The 21088-nt window shown below is 47.2% G+C and overlaps 1 protein-coding gene across 2 annotated transcripts in view; it reads right to left on the bottom strand.

Moving 5' to 3' along the window:
• Positions 1–19046, bottom strand: part of GNB5 (G protein subunit beta 5) — a 38702-nt gene extending 19656 nt beyond the window's left edge. For both annotated transcript variants that reach the window (XR_004137159.2, XM_031453043.2), the window contains exons 1-4: positions 18812–19046; positions 9443–9579; positions 5862–5903; positions 3908–3984 (exon numbers count right to left, since the gene is read on the bottom strand). Coding sequence is in view for 1 of the 2 variants with exons in the window: in XM_031453043.2 (XP_031308903.1) it covers positions 3908–3984; positions 5862–5903; positions 9443–9579; positions 18812–18923 (368 nt within the window). In the remaining variant the exon portion in view is untranslated. The remainder of the gene's footprint in view (positions 1–3907; positions 3985–5861; positions 5904–9442; positions 9580–18811) is intronic.
• Positions 19047–21088: the final 2042 nt, after the last annotated feature.

Genomic DNA, 21088 nt, shown 5'->3' with positions numbered 1-21088 from the left:
TCTGGTGTGACACTTTTAGGGCACGTGACTATCCTGTTCCCAGAAACCATTATACAAATGGCGTTAGCATGATTATCCTTGTTTGAGTAAAATATTACTTTATGGGTACAAAACAGTGATCTTCTAATCTGGTAATTCCATCTGCATTTATTAGCTGATACTTTTCTGCTCACTTGGATTCTTTTTTCTCTTCAACTGTGCTTTGATCCAATACTATCATCATCCCATGTAATGCTGAAATTGTCACAACTCTGGACAGTGAGGGCCTCTTCAAGGGGCTCCTTATTCACTGATAAGACTTGAATATCCCCTTGTTTTCTGGAACAAGAAAATATCCTGGGCTCACTTCATTCTCTTCCTGTCCTAGACCTACAAGCAGTCTTACTCCAAGGAGCCCTGCCTCCATTTAGCAGGAACGATGTTGAGGAGGGGCACTCTCTCCAGAGGCCTGGGGAAGCTCGGGGACCCCTTTGCCTTTCCAATTGCTTGGAGGTGCAGGTGTAGATGTGGGTAGTCTATTACCAGCAGTTAGCTTTGGCAAGCTTGTTTATAGATCGTGTGGGTGGGAGTGCTTTGCACTTGGCTGTGACAATGAACCAGCCCGCACCAGACCATGCGCTTCCCTGATCCTCCAGGCGAAAACAGTTCTCTGAAGCTTCGGAGTAATTCCTATCGCTTGGTTGGGATACTCACACTGTGGGTTATTTGCATTGCTATGAGAAGCAGAAAAGCCCTGCGGTGCGATGCACTAGGTACTGAATATCTGCTTTAGTACCCAACTCATTTTGTGGTCTTGATTACGTTTTTTAGGTTCTCTGAGCTGTCAGTGTCCTTATCTATAAAACGGAGTAGACCCCACCCACCCATCACAAGGGGCTGTTGTGAAGATTACACAGAGTTCAGTATGGGCCCCTGATGCATGACAGCGGCTCAGTAAGTGGTCATTAGTGTTATTTTAATACTCTTGCTTGGAGGCAGGTACTATGTTTCATGCATCTTTGAATCCCCCTAGGACACCCAGAATAGTGCTTTGCACACAGGTGCTCATATCAGTGCACAATACCTGAATAAAGGCTTCCTGGGGATATGGCTTCAAATAAAAAAAATACATACATATGTATATAAAATCAATTGGCACATTTTTTTGAGAAGTGGATTGTGTAAATACTAGTGTAGTTTTAGCTTTCAAGTTTGGAGCCAACTAAGAGATAGACCCAGTAGTCAGGCAGATGAAGATAAACCTACCCCTGTCGTCACCTGTAAAGACATTCAGAGAACGTGGCATAGGTGTGGTCCTGTGTGGTAAGGGAGTTACAGGGATGTCACAAAGCCATGGCTGGGAAACACTATGTGAGATTATCACTAGAAACTCAAATGAATCACAGTTGCTCTTAACGGTTCTAGGAAAGGTCTGAGCAGGGCAGAGGGTGCGGTCTTTCTCAGTTTAGTTTTTGAAGCTCTCTCCTCATCCACTGGACTCCCCATATTTTAAAAAATGCTTTCATAAATATTCCCAACTTGAACGTCTTCTGCTTTGGTTTTTATATCAACCTGCGAGGCAGCCAGCGGAGGTCCTGACCTTCTACCACCTGCCAGGGTCCAGATGACTGAGATTAAAGAACCAGCCATCCCTCTGCTCTGAACTCTCTGCATCAGGGTGTCACCAGGAAGCTGTCTACCTGGGCTTTGTAAAATTCTTCCACTGGGTTTCATTTAGTGAGGATTAAAATAAGAAATAGCCTACAGAATCATTTTCTAAACTACTGTTGAAGACACTGTACACTATGGTTATCATATTCATTGCACATCGCAGGAGCTACCCAATATATTCTTTTTCTAACTTGAAATGAGATCTCTGATATCTCAATCTCAAATGTTGATAAATTTATATAACCCACCCAACTCTATGCATTTGCTAGAATTAATGCCCAATTAGAAACACATTACCCTAGGGTTTTTTTATTTTAATGTAGAGTATTTATTATTCCTACTGAGTAGTGAAGAATTGACCTTACTTAATAAGAGGTCTGGCTTTGCCCTCAGCTACTGGAAGGTGATCCCTAAGCTCCTGAAATGCTCTGCCTGTTGGAGGTGTCTTTGTTTGCCTGGGGCTTTGGCTACTGGACAGTCTAACACTGTGATTTATGATGGGAGCTTTGGGACGCGTCCTACGAGTTCTGACCTCTGGAGGAAGTGGAGATTTAAGGTATTAGCCTGACCTCCAGGAGAGACTGGAGCCTCAAGGTCAGCCATGGGCAGTTTGTGATGGAGCCCCGCCAAAACCCTGGACACCAAAGGCTCTGGTGAGTCCTCCCCATAGGCAATACTCCAACTGTGGCCAGGAGGAAGGAACGCCACCTGTGACTTCACAGGGAGGGGAGGGACGACTGGACACTCCACGTTTGGACCCCTCCCGGACTCTGTCCCCTGTACATTTTCCTTTGGCTGGTTCTAATTTGTATCCTTTCATTGTGATAAAACTGTGATAAAAATGAGAGTTAAGCAGAGCACTTTTCCTGAGTTCTGTGAGCCTGATGGTGATTGTGGGGAAACTGGCTGGTGGCTGAACTGAGGGGAGCCTTGTGGGGCTGCACCTTGTAACTGTTCAGTGGGCCGAACTCCTCCACACCACCTTGTAGTTGTGGTGTATGTATATAAATGTGTTAGATGCATGTGTGTTTACAGCTGTATCTTTATCTATATTTATATGTGTGTGTCTTTTATTGTGGTCACTTCCTTTCAGGAAGTAGATGGGGATACATTTTATCTAAATACTACCTTCCAGTTATAAAAAGAAGATACAATCTACTTTTGAGTTATTTAAAAAATTTGAAAATATGAAATACATGTATGTAAGCAATGTCTCCAAAGGAACACAGGGTCTCAGCAAGTGCTGAGAGTGGGAAGTTGCCCCCAAGCAGCCATCCAAAGGGAGGTGACACCAGGGATGATGGCTGGTGTGACTCTGGCTGGAGAAGGCGCCAAAGGTTTTGCTTGGAAGCCCAGGCTTTTCATATTTGAAATAAAACTCACTTCTCTTGATCATAAAGATAACATATGCTTATTCTTAAAAACTGAAAATAGACAAAATTATGATGAAGAGAAAAATACCCATAGTCCCATCATCCAGAAAGAACTACTGTTGTGTTTTTGGTATAATTCATCACAGCCTTTATACTGATGCCTCTTCTCTAAACATGGTTGAGATCCTACTATGGAAATATTTTGAATGGTCTCAAAATTGTTTCACACAGGGACAGAGAATTATGTTGGCTGAAGTTCTCACAGCCAACTCTGTTAAACTGAGCTCCAGGAGAACACAGATTAAGGAAAATCTTCCTAAGAATCTTGACACTCTTTTCAATTATCATAATTAAGAATTTTTCATTTTTAATGGCTATATAATATTCCATCCAATTCATGTATCATAATTCACTTAACAATTTCCTTTGATGGACATACTGTTTCCCCTTTTTCTTTTTTGCTTTATTTTAAATAATGCTACAATATGTGTTATTGTTTATATGGTTTTTCTATATTTTTGGATCATTATTTTCAAACATTCTTAGATGTGGAATTACTAGGTCAAGGGTTATATATTTTCAAGGTTTTTGATATACATCACCAGCATGCTTTCCAAAGAGCTTGCACCAATTTATAGTCCCTGCCAACATCATTTGAGAGTGGAGAGGATAGGTTTGACACTTACACTACTAACAATCTGTAATGATAATAACTATGAAATATTTTTTTGTAGTTTTTTTCTTTGATAAAATTCAGGGAGGATTACACACTGCTTAAATAAACAACAGAAATTACAAGTTCTTATTCGCTTGCTTGTTTCCGTCCACAGAGGAGTCCTGCATGGCTAAGAGGACGTGTGAGAGGCTGCTGTCGCCTGACTTACCCGCATGCAATGGCACATCCCGATGGGGCGTACGCACACGCCATCACCCACGTGCAGGGCATGGTGACCGCGTGCTCCTGAAACACAGCACACACCGTCACAGAAGGAACGAGGGGTGCTTCTACACAAATGTCAACGCTTACAAATAAAATCACTGGAGTCCTACTAAATCACATTCTAGTTTCAAAGGGCAGTGGAGTGGGGTAAAGACTGGCTCAATACCCACGAGGAGATCCAGCTTCCCTATCATCAACCAAACTTTATGTCATATATTCTGACAGTTAAAAATCTCAACCAGCAAAACAATAGCCTCAATGTTTTACTTCTTTATTAATGTTATACTCCTCTTGTTGTTGTGAATGCATATTGGGGCTCGTTTTCTCTGAAAGGTCCATCTGAATTTCACTTTGGATACGTATACACTTTACCTTATTTACTCAGATTCCCTCTGTTATCAAAACATATTCCTGAATGATGGGGGGAGGGTATAGCTCAAGCGGTAGAGCACATGCTTAGCATGCATGAGGTTCTGGGTTCAATCCCCAGTACCTCCACTAAAAATCAATCAATCAACCTAATTACCTCCCCCCTAATGAAACCCCCCCAAACAAACAAAAAAATACTCCTGAATAAAAAACTTTCTACACGTATATGATGAGTCTGTTTACTTGTAAGTGAGTATACAAGAGCCTCTGCCCCCTCAGGGTCCTAAAGCATTCCTGGGCAGCTATGATGGGGGTGGGGGTGGGGAGGGTGAGCGGAGCTGTGCTCAGGGAACCTGTAAAATGGAAGCCTTAAGAACGAGGTGTAAGTCCTTGGCTCCTGGCTGGTGTCTGAGTCACTCACATCCTCTTGCATGCAGATAAGTCAACAACAAAGGCACAGTGCAAATGCTTCTGCGTCTGCAGCCTTATTTCCACGGGAGACATGGGCCCTGGCCCTGGTCGCGGCACCAGTGAGAGGTACAGCCTCATGGAGGCTGACCACCTGTCCTACCTCAGTCTCCTTCTCCATCTGGGAAGGGGGAGGCTGGGACTGGATGGTTTCTGAAGTTCATTCAATTGGGATTAACAGATACACACCACTATATATAAAATAGATAAACAACAAGGACCTACTGTATAGTACAGGGAACTATATTCAATAGCTTGTAATAACATATAATGGAAAAGAATCTGAAAAAGTATATGTGTGTGTGTGCATATGTGTGCATATATACATACATGCACATGACATTCACTGAACACATTCAATAACGTGGAATGAGGACGCTGCTCAGTTTGAGACAGATATAGGTTTCCTTTTTCAGACAGTGAAAAGGACGACTTTCTTTCTAAGTGACTACTGGAATCCATATTTAATACACAGTACTTGTTATTGTAAATGCCAACACAATGCGGGCACGAGAGCACACCTGCACATAGAGTCCAGCCTTTCTATTTAGTCTCAATTTAGGTCTAAATTGGGGCTGTGCACGCCTCTGCCAGACTTGCAGGAGGCTCACAGACTGCATCCCCGGGAAGTGCCATTTGATTCCACCGCAACCTCAGCTTCCCATCCCGTTAGCTCAAGTCCATTAGCTATGCGGTCAAGTCAAAGAGGGAGGGAAAGAGAACTGGGGATGTGGTACCTCTCATCACCAGTCAGAAGAAAAATCATAAATGCAGGAGCATCTGTAAATGGGACAAGTTTCCAGGCCACGGCCTCTCCTGTTCTGGTGTCAGTATCCTCTACGTTAGCCCCGTGGGCCCTTCTCTGGGTAAGGGGTTCGGCTGGAGAGCGGAAGGAACACTACAGTGGGCTGCGAGGCTGCCTGAACATGGATGGGCTCTCATGGGGTCTGCACCCCGAGACAGGCTCCTGAAGGGCAGGGCGACCACTAGCGGGGTGCTTGGCAAGGATGAGGACAGGGCTGGGGTTATGAAGGGCCTCAATCCAGGGGACCATGCCTTACCTTGTTAGTAGTGAAGGAATCCCACACAATCACCTTCCCATCCTGGAGGGAAAAGAGTAAACAGTTCAACAAACTGGTGGTCACCAGTGGGGAGAGGGAAGGCAGAGGGGAAATACAGGGGTAGGGGATGAAGAGGTACAAACTATGTGTATAAAATAAGCTATGAGGATGTCCTGTACAGCACAGGGAATATAGCTAATATTTTATAGTAACTATCACTGGAGGATAACCTTTAAAAATTGTGAATCACTATGTTGTACACCTGTAACTTATGTAATATTGTACATCAACTATACGTCAAAGGAAAAAAAAAAAGAAGAAAAGAGTAAACAGTTCAAGAATTGCCCACAAGCCTTTCCAGGTAACTGCTGAGACCCGCTCAGAAAGCCACATCCAGCTGGGCACTGCCAAGCGGAAGCCAGGGCAAGCAGCCAGACAATCAAGACCCTCCAACCTACCCTTGAAGAAATGGGAGTAGGTGGGGCAGCACCTCCCAGCCTGACGCAAGGCTCAGTCCTCAGCCCTGCATCCCTTGTGGAGGTACGACCACAGAAAGCAACGCTCCAACACTTCCTCTGCACCACTTATAAATCAAGCACAAACTGCTAGTAAACTGTCATCACCACCACACCCCGTCAGTGTCGGTAAGTTAACCAGGTAAGAGAAGCCTGAAATCACTTTCAGATGCCTGACGGTAACTAACACTCTCTGACCTTCTCCTCGCCATCCCCACCAGCCTGTCCTCTCTACCAAGCACCTTTGACTGCACATTCCCTGCAGGGCTGTGCAAGAGCTCCGCCCCATTCTGGGCCCTCCACCCTCCCTTCGTGGAAGCCGTGGACTGGGGCTGGGTGGTCCTGAGATCAGTCTGACTTCCCCAGGTGCTCGCAGACATTGCACACCCACCACACCTGAGCTGCTGAGAACAACATGGGACTCACACCTATGATGGTGGGGACCCCCGGGGGCAGCTGTTCTGGAAACAAAGAGCCCTCTCTGTTGAAGGTGAGCTCTGGGCTGGTGATGCCACAGACAGTGCTGCCACCTTCACTGCAGCCGCTGCTACAGCCGTCACGGAGTGGGGGGTGGGGGGTGTGGAGGGGCTCCGAGGTCATTTATTTGTAATACAAACCCACCAGAGACAAATCCACATGAGCCCCGGTCCCCACAGTGCAGTCACCTGCCCAGAATGTGGTATCCGGGTTGTCTGGGCCCTGGGGCTCTGGCCGGCAGTGGAGCAGGACGGCTGAGCCAACTTCCTTCAGCACATGGGTCCCCCGAGCATCCTCGGGGATGGAGAGTCTGCAGCCTCTGCGGCAGGCTTGATGTTTTTAATCACTCAAGCCATGTGAAGCCCAATCTGGTGAGTGAGGTGGATGCCACTGAAGGGCACCAGCAAGGTCTGGGTATCTCAAGTGACAGCTGCTCGCTTCACTTGATCTGATGGAAGATGTCCATATTGGTGCTGCGTGAGGCTGAGAGGCTAAGATCAAGGTCAAAGCCGGCAGCTTGGGGCCTTTCAAAACTCCTAAGCACATTGGTTCTTCCAGTCTAATCTCTCTGACTAAACGCCCAAACATGATCGTGATGTGTGGGTGGATTAGATAACAGCGCAGAGCAGAGAGCAGGGGCTCTGACTGCGGCGGCGGGATACAGACTCAGTGCATCGCCCAAGTCAGTTCCCTTCAGTCTTCCTCCACCGCACAGCCTGCCTGCCTGGGCCCACCGCCCACCACTGTGTGCTGTGGAGAGAGCAAGGCACCAACAGGCAAAAATCAGTCTCATAACTAAACGCAGCGTCCTCCACAAGCACAGACAGATACACCAAGGGCCTACGTACCTGGAGAGACTGTGCCTCCACCCCGAACCCTAACCCACACAGTCAGGCGGATTAATCTGCCACCATTTAAGGGAGAAGGGCTGCTCTGAGTCACTAAAGTCTGCTCCGCAGCCCTCATGCTATTTTCCACCTTCCTCCCACACCCCACCCACCTCTCCTGTCTCTGTGCAGTAGACGTGGATGGATGGCGTGAGTCAGCAGGGCCCAAGCGTCCCTCCCTCCCTGCCTCTCTAGTAAGAGTGGTACGTGAGAAACAGAAAATCCAACATACGGTATCCTTCCAAGGATAAAAAAAAAAGTCTGAAAGTCTGGGCAGCAACATGTACATCTCAACAACCACTTTGTAGAAATGAGCATTTGAATAAAGTCTAGAAAGAAATGCTCTAAAATAATGACTGTGACAGGGTGGTAGGAGTAAAAACCTTTTCTTTGTTCTCTTTTCCAGTAAAATATATAAGTAATAAACTAAAATTTTTATGACCATAAAAAAAGCAAGTGCAAAGTGACAGACGATTTTTTAGGTAATAACAGGAGATTAGTAACACCTGTGCTATCAAACACAGTACTGACAGAGACATTAGGGTTTATGGATTACTTAGACTATGTACAGTTTTTATGCTTAAAAGGGTTATAAATAAAAACTAAATTCTCCTTTGAAAAGGCTAGACTAAAGGTAGAGGCAAAGGCTGGGGGCCGTAAAAACATATGACTTCAGTTTATGGTTTCATGTTCAATGCATGTAACATCAAAAGAGACATAAAAAGCCCTAAGCACTGGTAGCCAGCCTCCTGAAAAACATATCCTTGTCCAGGCCCCTCCCTCATTAGATCAGGGTTGGTCTGTGTGACCAGTGGAACACGGCAGAAGGGAGGGGATGTCAGTTCTGAGGCGAGGGCATCAAAGACAGCACGGCTTCTGCCTGTCTCCCCCTCTTGCTCTAGGGGAGGCCAGCTACCATGTGGTAGCAGCCCAGTGGAAAGGCCCACACGGTGAGGAGCTAAGGCCTCCAGCCAATGGTCATGTGAATGAGTCATTTTGGAGGTGAGTTTCTGCCTTAGCCAAGCTGTCAGATCACTGCATCCCCCATCAACATCCTGACTGCAATCTGATGAGAGACCCTGAGGCAGAATCACCCAGCTGAGCTGCTCCAGACCCCTGACTCTCAGAAACCATGTAAGATACTAAATATTTGTTACTTTAAGTTGCTGAATTTGGGGGTAATTTTTTACACAGCAGTAGCTAACTAAGACATAAGATGTAAAATAAACTATGTCAACTATATAAAATGAATGAAAAAAATCATACTTCACAAAATACAGATCTTAAATTTGTTCTTTAAGGCATAAAAACTGCTAAACTCTTAAACTGAAAGAAGCCACAGTAGCATCTCAATCACTTATGCCCTCAATGCAGGAAAAAAAAAAAAAACCCTGCTGTTTAAATAATGGCTTCACCCACAAATAAGACCCTGAAATACGCTCAAGAAGAAATAACTTTGAAAAATGGTGTGTCAAATATAGTTTATAAATTTCAGTTATTACCAATGCCAAATCTACCCAAATTAGTGAATTAGTTCTCAAGTGGGCCAGAGAATTCTTCATGCAGCTAACTCGTGTCCTTTGGAGAATACACAGTCATGATGTTCAGCATTCAGAGAGGGTTTTTTTGAAAGGGTGACTCTCTTTCCCCTCAGCTTTGAAATCAGAAACTTGCCCACCACCACCCGACAGGTGTGACGTACCTGTGACGAGCTCACGATCCTCCTCTTGTCCTTGCACCAGTCCATGCACAGGACCTTGTTCCCGTGGCCTTTGAGGGTCCTTCTGGTCTTCATGACAAACTGTCCAAGGGCCTCCACCCGCTCTGCCACCTGGTGCACTAAAAGGACAAGGCACACTCAACCTTGTGGCCGAGGACCAGGTTCTGAGACACAGACAGTGTGACAACAGTGCCCCTTCTTGAGAAATCCTCCCTTCCTTCTCTCCAAACACTTCAGTGTGTATTTCCTAAAAACAAGGGCCTCTCTTACATTACCACACTATAATGATCAAAGTCAGAGAACTGACATTGAAACAATACTATGTCCAATCTCTAGACCTTATGGAGACACTCTCCATTGTCCCCACAATATCTTATACAGCGAAAGAAATTCCAAGATCCCGTGTTACATTCAGTGGTCACTTTCTTTAGTCTTCAGTCATTTTGTTCCCCAATCTGGGCTTGTCTGATGCTTCGGGTAACGCACGTTTGGCAGGAAAACCACAGACTAGCACTGAGGTCCTGCCTGCACACTTGTCCTGTCAGGAGGCACCTGCTGTCTGGCGGTCCTATCATCAGCAATGTTTACTCTGATCATCTGGTTAAGGTGGCATCTTCCAGAGTTCTCCACTGCACAGTTACTATTTTGCCTTTTGCCATGAACAAGTACTTTGTGGCGATGCACTTGGAGAGAAGCTAAATATCTTGTTACTCATCAAAGCTGAATACCCTACTTTCAACATCCTTTAATGATTCTTGCCTGAACCAATTATTATGAGGTTGGCAAGTGGTGACTTTTCTAATTCCATCGTTCCTTCTGCATTTTTAAATTGGCTTTCTAATGTAAAGAGGAGTGTTCCTGCCTCCCTAATGTATTCATTCATTTACATCGGTATGGGCTCACGGATTCTCACTTTAAGAGATCACAATCCTTTCCTATTATTTATTTTGATGTCCGACTCGCCCCTGATTTGCTCAGTGGGACCCCATCAGGCAGGCTCCAGAGACCTTCTAACAGGCCCCCACCATCCTGGGCACGTCTACTGCAGGCTCCTGTTCTTCCCTGACCCCGCCCCCCACCCCCTCCGGAAGCAGCCACCCCTCCAAGAAGTCTTGGTTTCTTTCAGTTGCCCCATTTCATTGTAAGGAAAGAACAAAAGAGTGAACAGGTTAAAAAGCTGTAAAAAAAAAAAAATTGCTAAACTGTAGAGTGCTACACGAGCGTGCAATTATTACACCATGGCTTCTGCAAAAACACTGAGTTGTTTATAGCCACAAACAGCACATTAGTCTTTTATGGACACATTCTTCACAAAACACACTGAATGAAATTTAAAAACAGACTGAATTTTTCTAGTTTCTTATAGGCCTTTTTCACAAGCCTTTACCAGCTCCAAGCTGCGACCCTATTCCAGATAGTATTTCACTTTGAAACTTGATGTCCGTATTACTGCTGCTCCCCCCAGTTCAGCATTATATCGCTATTTCACGTCCCTCTTACAAAAAAAAAAAAAAATGACTTGCCAACCAAAATAGGGCCTCCTTACACAATGCGAATTTGAACACATCCCAACTATTAATTATTTTTTCTCACTGCATTTTCTTTCCCCATATGCAGATTCACTCCCAACCCACTCTATCCTGCTTCTATCAGCCCAGTCTCACATCTGCTGAATTAAAGAGTTTTTTTTTAAGTTGAAATACCAGGAAATAAAAACAAAAACAAAAAAACTGGAAACAAGCTTAATAGGTTCTGTAAATCATTTGTGGGAGTTCAGTTCAGGGTCAATGTGGTTTCTCCTTTGCCTTCTGATGAACTACCCCTTCAGGACTTAACTTTGTCTTTCTTTAAAAAAAAAAAAAAAAAAAGAAAAAAGAAACGATGAGCACAAGCAGCTGCTTTCTATAATAAGAACTTCCTAGAATATAATGATAACCGTTTAAGAAACCCCACCAGAAGGTAAGTGGCAGGAGGAGGGGGTGCTGCCTCGTTGGATCTCCTTGGAGCATAACCGGAGCGGAGCGTCCGGAGCCGGCGGGTCCCAGCCCCGCGCAGCCGCACACCAGCTGCGCCTCCGCCAGCCTCCCCGCCACCTGGCTTCCCGCGCAGGGTTGTTGGGATGAGCATCCACGCCTGGCACAAAGGGAGCACCCGAGGAGTGTTAGCTATTATTCTTCAGCGTGGCACACTGTGGGTACCCAGTAGATATTTATTGAAAGCATAAGGTAAATGCTCAGTGATTATTAAAGTTCAATCAACTGCAGCAATCCTAACTAAGCAGCTGGTTTTGGTGGGCTAACGTAATTTTAAGCTGCTTTCCCTTCTTTTTCTGTATCTTTCCGTATTTCTAATCCATCATCTCTGCTTCAGCTGCCAAGCAATTCCCAAATTTGATATATATTCTTCCAGACCGCTTCTTGGCATATATGTGTGTATGTGTATCAGCCAGTTACACTCCACATACAATTTTGGGGACCTGTTTTTTTACCTGATATGTTTATGGGTGTCTTCCCATGTCAAATGTAATTATCTGTTATTTTTAATGGCTGCAGAACATTCCACTGTATGGATATACCGTTATCTAAGAATTCCCTACCAGTGGATACTTACTATGCTCTGCGGCCTCTGTGATACTCCTTAGATAAATTCCAACTCGTGGCATTGCTCAATCAAAGGGAAAGCACATCTTTAAAGGCTTTCAGGGCACGCTGCCATTACCCACCATTCACGTCATGTCTCCTGCGTGACAGGTCCTGGGCGGAGAGCTTTACACTCAGCCTGAGGTCACAGGCTTTATCCTCATTTCTACAGAAAAGGAAACAGGCTGAGAGAGGCTAAGGACCTTATGCACACCCACCTGGACCTCTAGGAACAGACAGATTCCTCCCACCATGGGGTCAACTCTGGGCAGGTGGCTTTGATTCTTCAGAAAATCAACGACAAGGTGAGGCAGTGACAATGGCTTCCTGGTCAAGGAGACACCCCAACCTTGGATCCCCCACACTTCCTGATGTAGGCAGAGCAATGGCTCAGTTAGACCAGTTGTTAAGAAACCTGCCTTCGTCCTGGCTCGGCACCAGCTGGCTGGGAGAGGGGTGCAAAGTTAGAGCCAGAGAGGGTCCTACTGTCTCAACAAGCAGGTGGGAGCACTGTCCCTGTGCAGGGCTGAACCCACAATGCCTGGGTCCTGGGGTCAGGCAGTCTGTGGATCAGTGGTTTTCAAATTTCTGAGTTGCACAAGCTCCTCCCCACGGGGTCCCACCCTGGGCCCTGCCCTCTTCTACTTTCTCTCATAGATAAAATCTTACTAGAAGCCAATCTAGAAACTAGACAGAGCAGAGCCAAGCTGGTGGATGGTCGAGGGAGCAGCTGGGCTCAGAGGCACATCAGCTCAGCACGCTTCTCGTCCACAGGCCCGCAGGTCCAAACAGCAAGTGTGCAGGCCAGCAAGTGTGGGGCCCCAGCCCTGTCACTTCTCGGGAAAGGACAATGAGGCCTGAGGGGAGGGCAGGACTGATATAAATTAGAGGTAAACAAATGTCTCCTCTGAGCCTGTGCCCTCCTCTGTAAAATGAAGGTGTGAAAGGTTTATCTGGATGGGATCTTGGAAATAATCTATAATTCTGGCTTCAGGCAAAGATGAACTTTTCATCAAGATGTGGCTTCCTCTCAACTTTCAGGGAATAGCTTTGTTATTTATTTTATGATCAGAGCACACAGGAACCTAAAGTAAAATGTAGAACATGCAGGTTAATACCCATGAATTCAGGCCATGAAAATTCAGAAAGTGAAAATACACAACAGTGCCATTCCCAGTGTTCCAGAGGCTGTGAAATAACGACCCCAGCAGCAAAAGGCTCTAAAATCTCCCTGACAATGAACATTGTGAAATCGACTGCAAACACAGACACAAGTTCAAAACAAGTGAGAGGTTTTAAACAGGAAAACAGAACTGTTTTGAAAATGAACTTGAATAACCTTCTAAATTTTGCACCAGCATACAGTCTTGTGATGGCCACTATTTGGTAGAAGAGCAAAGGAATCAAGGAGGAAAAATTCTCCAAAGCTAATTTTTAAAAACTCATTCTGTCTGATTCTACTCCAAGGTAGAATGGGGTGGGATGTATACAGAAGCCTCAAACAGTTGGATGGATGGAAAAATATTTACAATCACGTGACCTCACCTGTACTTGTCAGAGATTTTTGAATTGCCCCCAAACCGTATATTAGCCACAAACCGAAAAAACCTACCCTGAACTCCCAAATTAAAAGTTGCAAGGGTTCAGTTATGGTGCAGCCTTTATGATGGAGTACTACATGGTTCCAAATCATAATTTTTAAATACTGACATTAAAAAGAACTGTAAAATGACACAATGAGCTATTCAATCCATTGGGTTAAATTAAAACCAGACTCAAACTATACCTAGTACAGTCCCAAGTACGCTTATAAATACAGACACAAACATGAGCAGAGAAGCTCTGAAATACATCAAAATATTGAAAGTGGCTACCTCTGGGTGGCAGGGTCACGGAGGACTTGTTTGTCTGCACGCCTGAATCTGCTACAGCGGACATCACTTTACTGGGACAGTTTCTAGAGCCACTTGCATTAGCTGGCTCTGTGTAACTATGAATGCAGAGCAAGGAGAAGGGGAGAGGAAATGAAAGGCAAGTCTGCTTTCTGCTCTTTCTGACATGGCAAGCCACATGCAGAAGAGCAGCTGGAAGGAGACTGCTCTGCTGGGAAATTCACGTCTACAAGCCTCCGGACCCGCAGCATATTTCCTTAGAATGCAGAAAAAGTGAATCAACATCTTTGCTTCAGACTAATCCAGAAATTTGATTTTTCTAAATTTCTCCCTACACCATAAAATCAGAATAGTCCAAGACTCCAGCCATAAAGCCCCTGAGAATAAAACCTTTTAGAAAGTCACACTGAGAACAGATAGAGAAGTGAATAGCATTGGATGATAAAACCTGTGATTTCCCATATTTTGTCTAGATTTGTGCCTACAGAAATAACATAAATCTTCTTCGAGTTGCTCTGTTCCTAGACAAGAATAGAACCTTCCCCAAAGGAGCTGGGACCCTGGATGAAGCCCCTACACAGGCCCACCAGGTGGTCACACATGTTGTCTGAAAGGAACACGGCCTCCCTCCTGCTGCCTGTTCTCAGCCTGGATACCCGATCATTTAGCAGTTTAATTTCAAGTTTAGAACTCTTTAAAGTTGAACTCTCTCCCTTTCTTCTTGACTCCCACTCCAGTATTTACATGAAAGCAGTAAATGCACAGATGGCTATAGAATGAAAAGTATCTCTACGTCCCCCCGACTCTCCTCTCTAGAGGTAACAGGTTTCCCAGATGTAGCGCACACACACACACACACACACACACACACACAAGCATCTCGTTTAATGAGGTCATGTTATATACACTGTGGGACATTTTGGGTTTTTTACTTAATATTGACATATTTTCACACACACACACACACACACACACACACACACACACACAGGTTTTTTCCCTGTCTAATGTGAATCTCAGCTCTCTAAGAGATGGCCCAGCACAGTGAGGAGCCTGGTGACTATTGCCCCTTCTCCCTCAGAGTAGCTGCATAACCTCTGGGAAATCCTTTAACCCTTCCTTGGATCTCAGCTGCTTCCTCACCCATAAGGAAAAGGGTGGAGTTGCTGGGAGAAGAAAACTTTCTGAGCCTCAAGGCTGAGGCTGAAACAGGGGACTCCTCTAGTTTTAAGAGGTGTGTAATAGCACCCCCCGCCCCTGGCCGCAAGATGTCCACATCCTAATTCCCAGAACCTGTAAATATGTTACCTTAGTGGCAAAAGGGACTTTGAAGATGGGATAAAGTTAAGGACCTTGAGACGGGAAGATTATCCCAGATTATGCAGGTGGGCCCAATGTAATTAATTATAAGGATCCTTACAGGAGGGAGGCAGGGGGCTCAAAGTCAAAGAAAGCGGTGTGATGTCAGAAATGAGGTTGGAGTGATGCGAGGCCATGAGCCAAGGATTGCAGGCAACCTCCAGCAGCTGGGCAAGACAAGGAATGGACTCTCCCATAAAGTCCCCAGAAGGAATGCAGCCCTTCTGACCCATTTTAGACCTCCCCCCTCCAGAACTGTGGGAGAATACATTTATGTTGCTTTAAGCCACTCTGTGGAATTTGTACAAGAGCAACAGGAAACGAATACAAGCTGTCACCTGATGGTTCTAAAATGCCTTAGAGTCAAGCAAGGGAGCGCCTACCCACGGTAGAAAGTAAGCAGAAGGCAATGAGGGGAACAGGTGCTGAGAAGCAGGAAGCGCTGGGGGAGGGAGGGGAAGGCAGAGCAGGGACTCGGGGTGGGGGCTGCGGAGTTTGATGTAGGCTGCCTTCCCCTAGGCCACCATAAATGCCCTTCCTGCTGTTAATGCCGGCCCAGGATCTGACATGGGGATGAGGGCCCAACAGGATGGACACTGGACTGAGGGTCAAAGGGATGGGAGCTGAAGAAGTGAGAGTCTGGGGTTCAGTTAAGTTCACTTTCCTCCAAGTTTATGCTCTGTGATTTTGTTGTGTTGACTTTTTTAAGTCAAGAATTTAGGCAAGTCAGAGCTAACAGAAGGCTGACCAACCGTCCCGGTTTGCCCAGGACCGAAGGGCTTCCTGGAATGCAAGGCTTTCCGTTTTAAAACTGAAGAGTCCTGGATCCACCAGGATGACTTGGTCACCTTAGCTTGCAGCCTAAAGAGGTTTCCCAACTGGGGTAGGGGCTACAGGGCCACCTATAATATAATGACACCAAAATGCAAAAACGCACACGCTCAGGAAGAGGCTGGGAGACTGGAAGAGAGAACAGCCCAGTGATCCGAGACCACGGATCTCGGTGGGACAGACTGTGCTCAGAGGAGGAGAGGTGCTCAGTGCTTCCGTGATCCCAGGGGGCTATGATGGATGGAGAGGCCAGCCTCCTATGAGGGTCACCCTTGTGGACCTGAAGGCATCAGAGATGGGACAGGGCTTAGGGCCAAAAGGAAGGCTTAAGCCATGTGCCAAAGTCCTTAAGAAATAAGGAGCCTGGATGGGGGCAAGTAGGGGGTTCAGGACACAGCAGCATGGAGTAGGGTGGGGGCAGTGGAGGGGAAAGGGAGATCATTGAATGGTTGGAGCCTCAAAGGAGCAGGGTTTTATATGAGAGTGGAAGAGAAGTGATCCAGAAGTGCAGAAAAAATAAAGGACACCATGACCAAGTGACTTCTGGGCTTTTTAACTCCAAAATTCTGACATATGCAGGTGGGGATAAATCCTCCCACTGTGGGTCCAAAATCTGGCCCTGGCCTCTGAGGGTACTGCATTCTTGGCAGGACATGGGTTCCCTGTTGGAAAGTGGCACTTGACTATCTCTGTGCCTTAAGGCAATTTACCAATTCACAGAAAAGACTGAAAAATATCCCAGTGGGCAGCCTGTACTCTTCAGTAGAGTTTCTGGAGACCGCCCTCTGCATAGAGCACTAAGAGTTTTGGCAAAAAAGCTGAAGTGAGGCTGGGCTGGAATCCTGGTTCCACTACTTACTAACTGGGATCCTTTCACCTCTCTGTGCCTCAGTTTCCTCATCTGTAAAATGGAGAAATCAGACGACCCACCTGAGAGGCACCAATATGCTGCTTACAGCACCAGCGCTATCGTCTGCAGGGTGTGGGAATTTGCAAACGGCAATGGGGCAGACCATCATCCATCCCCTACTTCTTCTCTGGTAGCAGAACCCAACTTTAGGGCTGGTAACGTGCCCAGCTCACTTCTCCCTTTCTCAGCCTCCCTTGCCTTAGCCATGTGCCTTAGTTCTGGCCAATGAAGTGCAAGCAGAAATCTGTTGGGGAGAAAGGAAGGTTTTGAAAATAAGTTTGGCCTTCCTGAAAAGAAGGAGAAATAGAGGCTGGTGCTCATGTCCCCCCTTCTTCCAGCCCTGGATACAGAGGTGATGTTTGGCCTGGGGCCATTATATTATCACCATGGGGCAAATGCCAGTGCTCTCAGGTAGTGGAGAAAAAAGTGTGGGTTCCTGGAGGCATGTTGGCAGCTGAATCAGAGCTGGTGATCACCTCCCCTTGTTCTTGTTAAGAAAAATAACTCCCAATTTGCTTAACTACTTTATTTGGAGTTTATAGTTAATTGTAGCTGAACACATTTCTAAATGATATAGGGCTTAGCCTGCCTCCTATTTAAAGGAGGGCCCTACAAAAGCACAGCACATTCGAGATTCAGGTCAGCTGTTTCTATCAAGTGATTTTTTTCAAAGAAAGGAATCAGGTGCTAAAGGATCTAGTAGCATGAACTCCATTTTTCTTTTCCAGACAGGATGGAGAGGGGATAATAGCAACAGGAATGGCAGAAGCACAACGTATAGGTGTGCCTAAGGGCACCGTGGGGAGGCTGTGTTCAGCAAGGGGCTGAAAAGAAAGCAGATAAAGCCACTTCCCCAAGCCTAGCCTGAGCCCAAGCTCTGCTGAGGACAGAACATCTGACAGAGTAAAGGGCAGCTGATCCCACCAAGAGTCATGTAGCCTGGCTATTTTGTTGCACACCCATAAAAATCACAGAGCTGGTTCTGAATTATGGTTGTAGTCAAGAATGTAAGTGTATTTACGATTGATACTGCTCTTCCATGCCAACCACACCGCATCCATCCAAAAGCTTCTTAAACAGCCTTAAATGAACTAAATGTTTGGGTCTGGTAAGCTCCTCTGCTTCCCTTCCCCTCATCTGGCTCTCCACCTTCAAAAAGAGGGAACAGAGTGGAAAAGTGAGCTTTTAAATCAGAATCTGATTCTCTGCAAAAGCAAAACTAAGAAAAGACAACTGTGATAGAGAAAGCCGAATGATTGTAAAACAAGAGTTTATCCTAGGCCGCGTCCACAAGGGCTCGCTGCGCTTGCCTCCACTGGCAACCCCCTCCACCCCGCTCCGCTAGGGAAGGGCGTGAATATGATCAGTTTGCACCCTCCAGGCAGGTTTTGACGGTAACCGGTCCCACGATCCTTCATCAGGAGGGAAGCAGCTGGATGCTGCTACCACCCGGCGCCCCCGCCCAGAGGCCGGCTGGCCTCCGCTAGCGGGCGGGGGCGCTGCGAGGCTAGGGGCCCCCACCCGCGCGTCCGGGGGCTCGGGCAGCTACCCGCGCCTCATCTCGAGCCCGGGCACCGGAGCCCTCAACCAGGGCGGTGGCGTGGGCCTGGCTCCGGCCCGGGGCCCAGGCCGCCCCCCTCCATCCTCCCGGGAGCAGGAGTGGGTCTCATTTCCTCCGCCCGCCTCCCTGCGCGCAGCCCCCGCCCCGGCCGGCACTCACGCTCCACGTCGTGCAGCTTGGCCCGCTCCTCCTCCAGTTTGCCCTTGAGGCTCTCGGCCTCGCTCTTGAGCGACGCCAGCGTCTCGTTCTCGTGCAGCCCGTCGGCTGCCATCTTCGCGCGGGGACGCGGCAGGGAGAAAAGGGATGCGAGTTAGCGGGCGGCGACGGTCTAGCCAGCGAGCCGGCGCCCAGCCGCCGGCGGCGCAGCTCCAGCCGTTTCCCCGAGCGCGCCCCGCCCTCCGGCGCTGACGCGGGCCGCTGCGAGCCGGGCTGCGGCGGCCGATCACCTCCCCTCCGCCGGCTGCGCCCGCGGGCACCCTCGCCCCCTCCGCGGCCCGCGCCGCTGTGCGCGCCCCCGCGCAGTGCCCCCAGGTAGGCTCGCGTTGGCGCCGCTGCGCACGCCACCTGGGGACGCAGGGACAGTCGTGCCCATTTTACCGGTGAGAAAACCGAGGCTGGAAGATGATAGGTGACTTGCTGAAGAACGCGCACTTAGTGAGGGCGGAGCTGGGATTCCAACCCAGGACTGCCCGGCCTCTGGAGGTTTGGTGAAATTCCAGCTATACAGCCCTTCCATCACCCCTTCCTCCCACTCCCCCGCACAGATCTCCCCTGCTTGCGACTTGATGCGCTTGCCCAGTGGCTTCTACGTGCAGAGAGTGGACGAGAGAGAAGACAAGGGGGCCTGGCTCGTGGCACTGGTACCCGGCCTGATCCCTGGGAGCTCTGATGCTCCCCATACAACTAACTGGAAACTTTACTCGATTGTTGACTTAAATATACAAAAATAAAACTAGTTCTGGGTTCTGAGGTCTTTGCCCTTACTTTTCTTTTATTCACTTGGGTATTAAGTTCCTAGCTTGAGGACAGCAAAAGCAAGTAGTGATGGGGCTGGGGGCACACAGGGGCCCAACTCAGGGCTTCTGAGCCTGTGCACAGTGATCACAGACACGCCACTCCTGAGGTGACTTCCACCTTAGAATGAAGCGTTGCTACAGGTTCCCTCAAGGAAGCAAGCTTGGTGACTTTGTGGCTGACTCCAGCATCCTCTCCTTCCAGTCCCTTATAGTGCCAGGCACCGTTCCAAGTGCTTTACATGAACAACTCACAGCAGTCACCCTGAATGGGTACTACTGTCACCTCCATTTTACGAATAAGGAAATGGAGGCACTGACAATTTCAATGATTTGCTTGATTCACACTCTCAGAAACAGTTTCAGAGTTCTTAGAGCAAAAAGTTAAGAGCACAGGCTCTCTCTAGATCAGACTGCCTAGGGGGTAAATCCTGTGTGCTGTGTGGCCTTGAGTAGCTTCTTTAATTTCTCTGTGTTTCAGGCCCTTCATCCATAAATGAAGATAACACCTTCTTCATAGGGTCCTCATCAGGAGTGACTCCATGGAGCATTCAGAGCCACATATGGCAAAGTATTAAGGCTGCCTGGGACCCTTGAGCAATTCACACGAAGTAATTTAAATGAGATAGTAAGTCATGGGGGACGCTTCTCACAAGGGTCATCCCAGAAGGCCTGGGGAAGGCAGCATCCTCTCATCACCTCCTCAGGCTGGCACCTCTTGGCCCACCGTGAGATGTGTGAGCCTGCCTCAGGGTCTGCCAGTTTGTGAAGACCTGGGGTGAGTGGCTCTTCATACTGGTGTGTGCCCTCCTCTGAAGATTCTCTGTGTAAAATAATCCCCACACATCCTCCCTAAACATCTGGAGAGTTTACCACCTAGAGATGAGGCCATGTTAACTTTTTAATGGATGGCAAAGTTTGCAAAGTGCCTTCCTGTACTTCGGTGTTCACTGCTTTTTGTAAGTGAGGAAGTGGACATCAGAAAAGTTGAGATCTGCTAAGTTTCAGCAGTGGTGGAGTTACAGGGGTGCCCCTATCCATGAAAAGTGTCCACTGGGGGCTGTGTCTACCTAATCCCAAACACCTGAATTAAAAATTAAACCTCAATCATTTGGATGTCTCCTCAGCCAAAGGAGTCCATTTGAATATTTGGGAACCCCAAGTGCTTGTGGTGGAGACGGCTGGCGACAATCCTCTGAAGGATATCTCTAGGCAGGGTTCTGACCTGGGAAGAATCTGTGATGCTACAGAGGACATGACAGCTGGGATTCTGGGCTCATTCTATGCACAGAGGAAATTGTTTCAAAAACAGATCAGCTGGATTAATAAATAGCACTGCCCCAGGATGGTAGGGCCACCAGAAAGCAGGTTCAAGAACTGAATGTCCTCAGTTTGCAATTTGCAGATCCAAGTTTAGAACACA

Source organism: Camelus dromedarius, chromosome 5 (genome assembly GCF_036321535.1).
Source record: "Camelus dromedarius isolate mCamDro1 chromosome 5, mCamDro1.pat, whole genome shotgun sequence".
Taxonomy (NCBI): domain Eukaryota; kingdom Metazoa; phylum Chordata; class Mammalia; order Artiodactyla; family Camelidae; genus Camelus; species Camelus dromedarius.
Note: the sequence above shows the minus strand (reverse complement) of the source record. Positions and strands in the feature narration are given on the sequence as shown.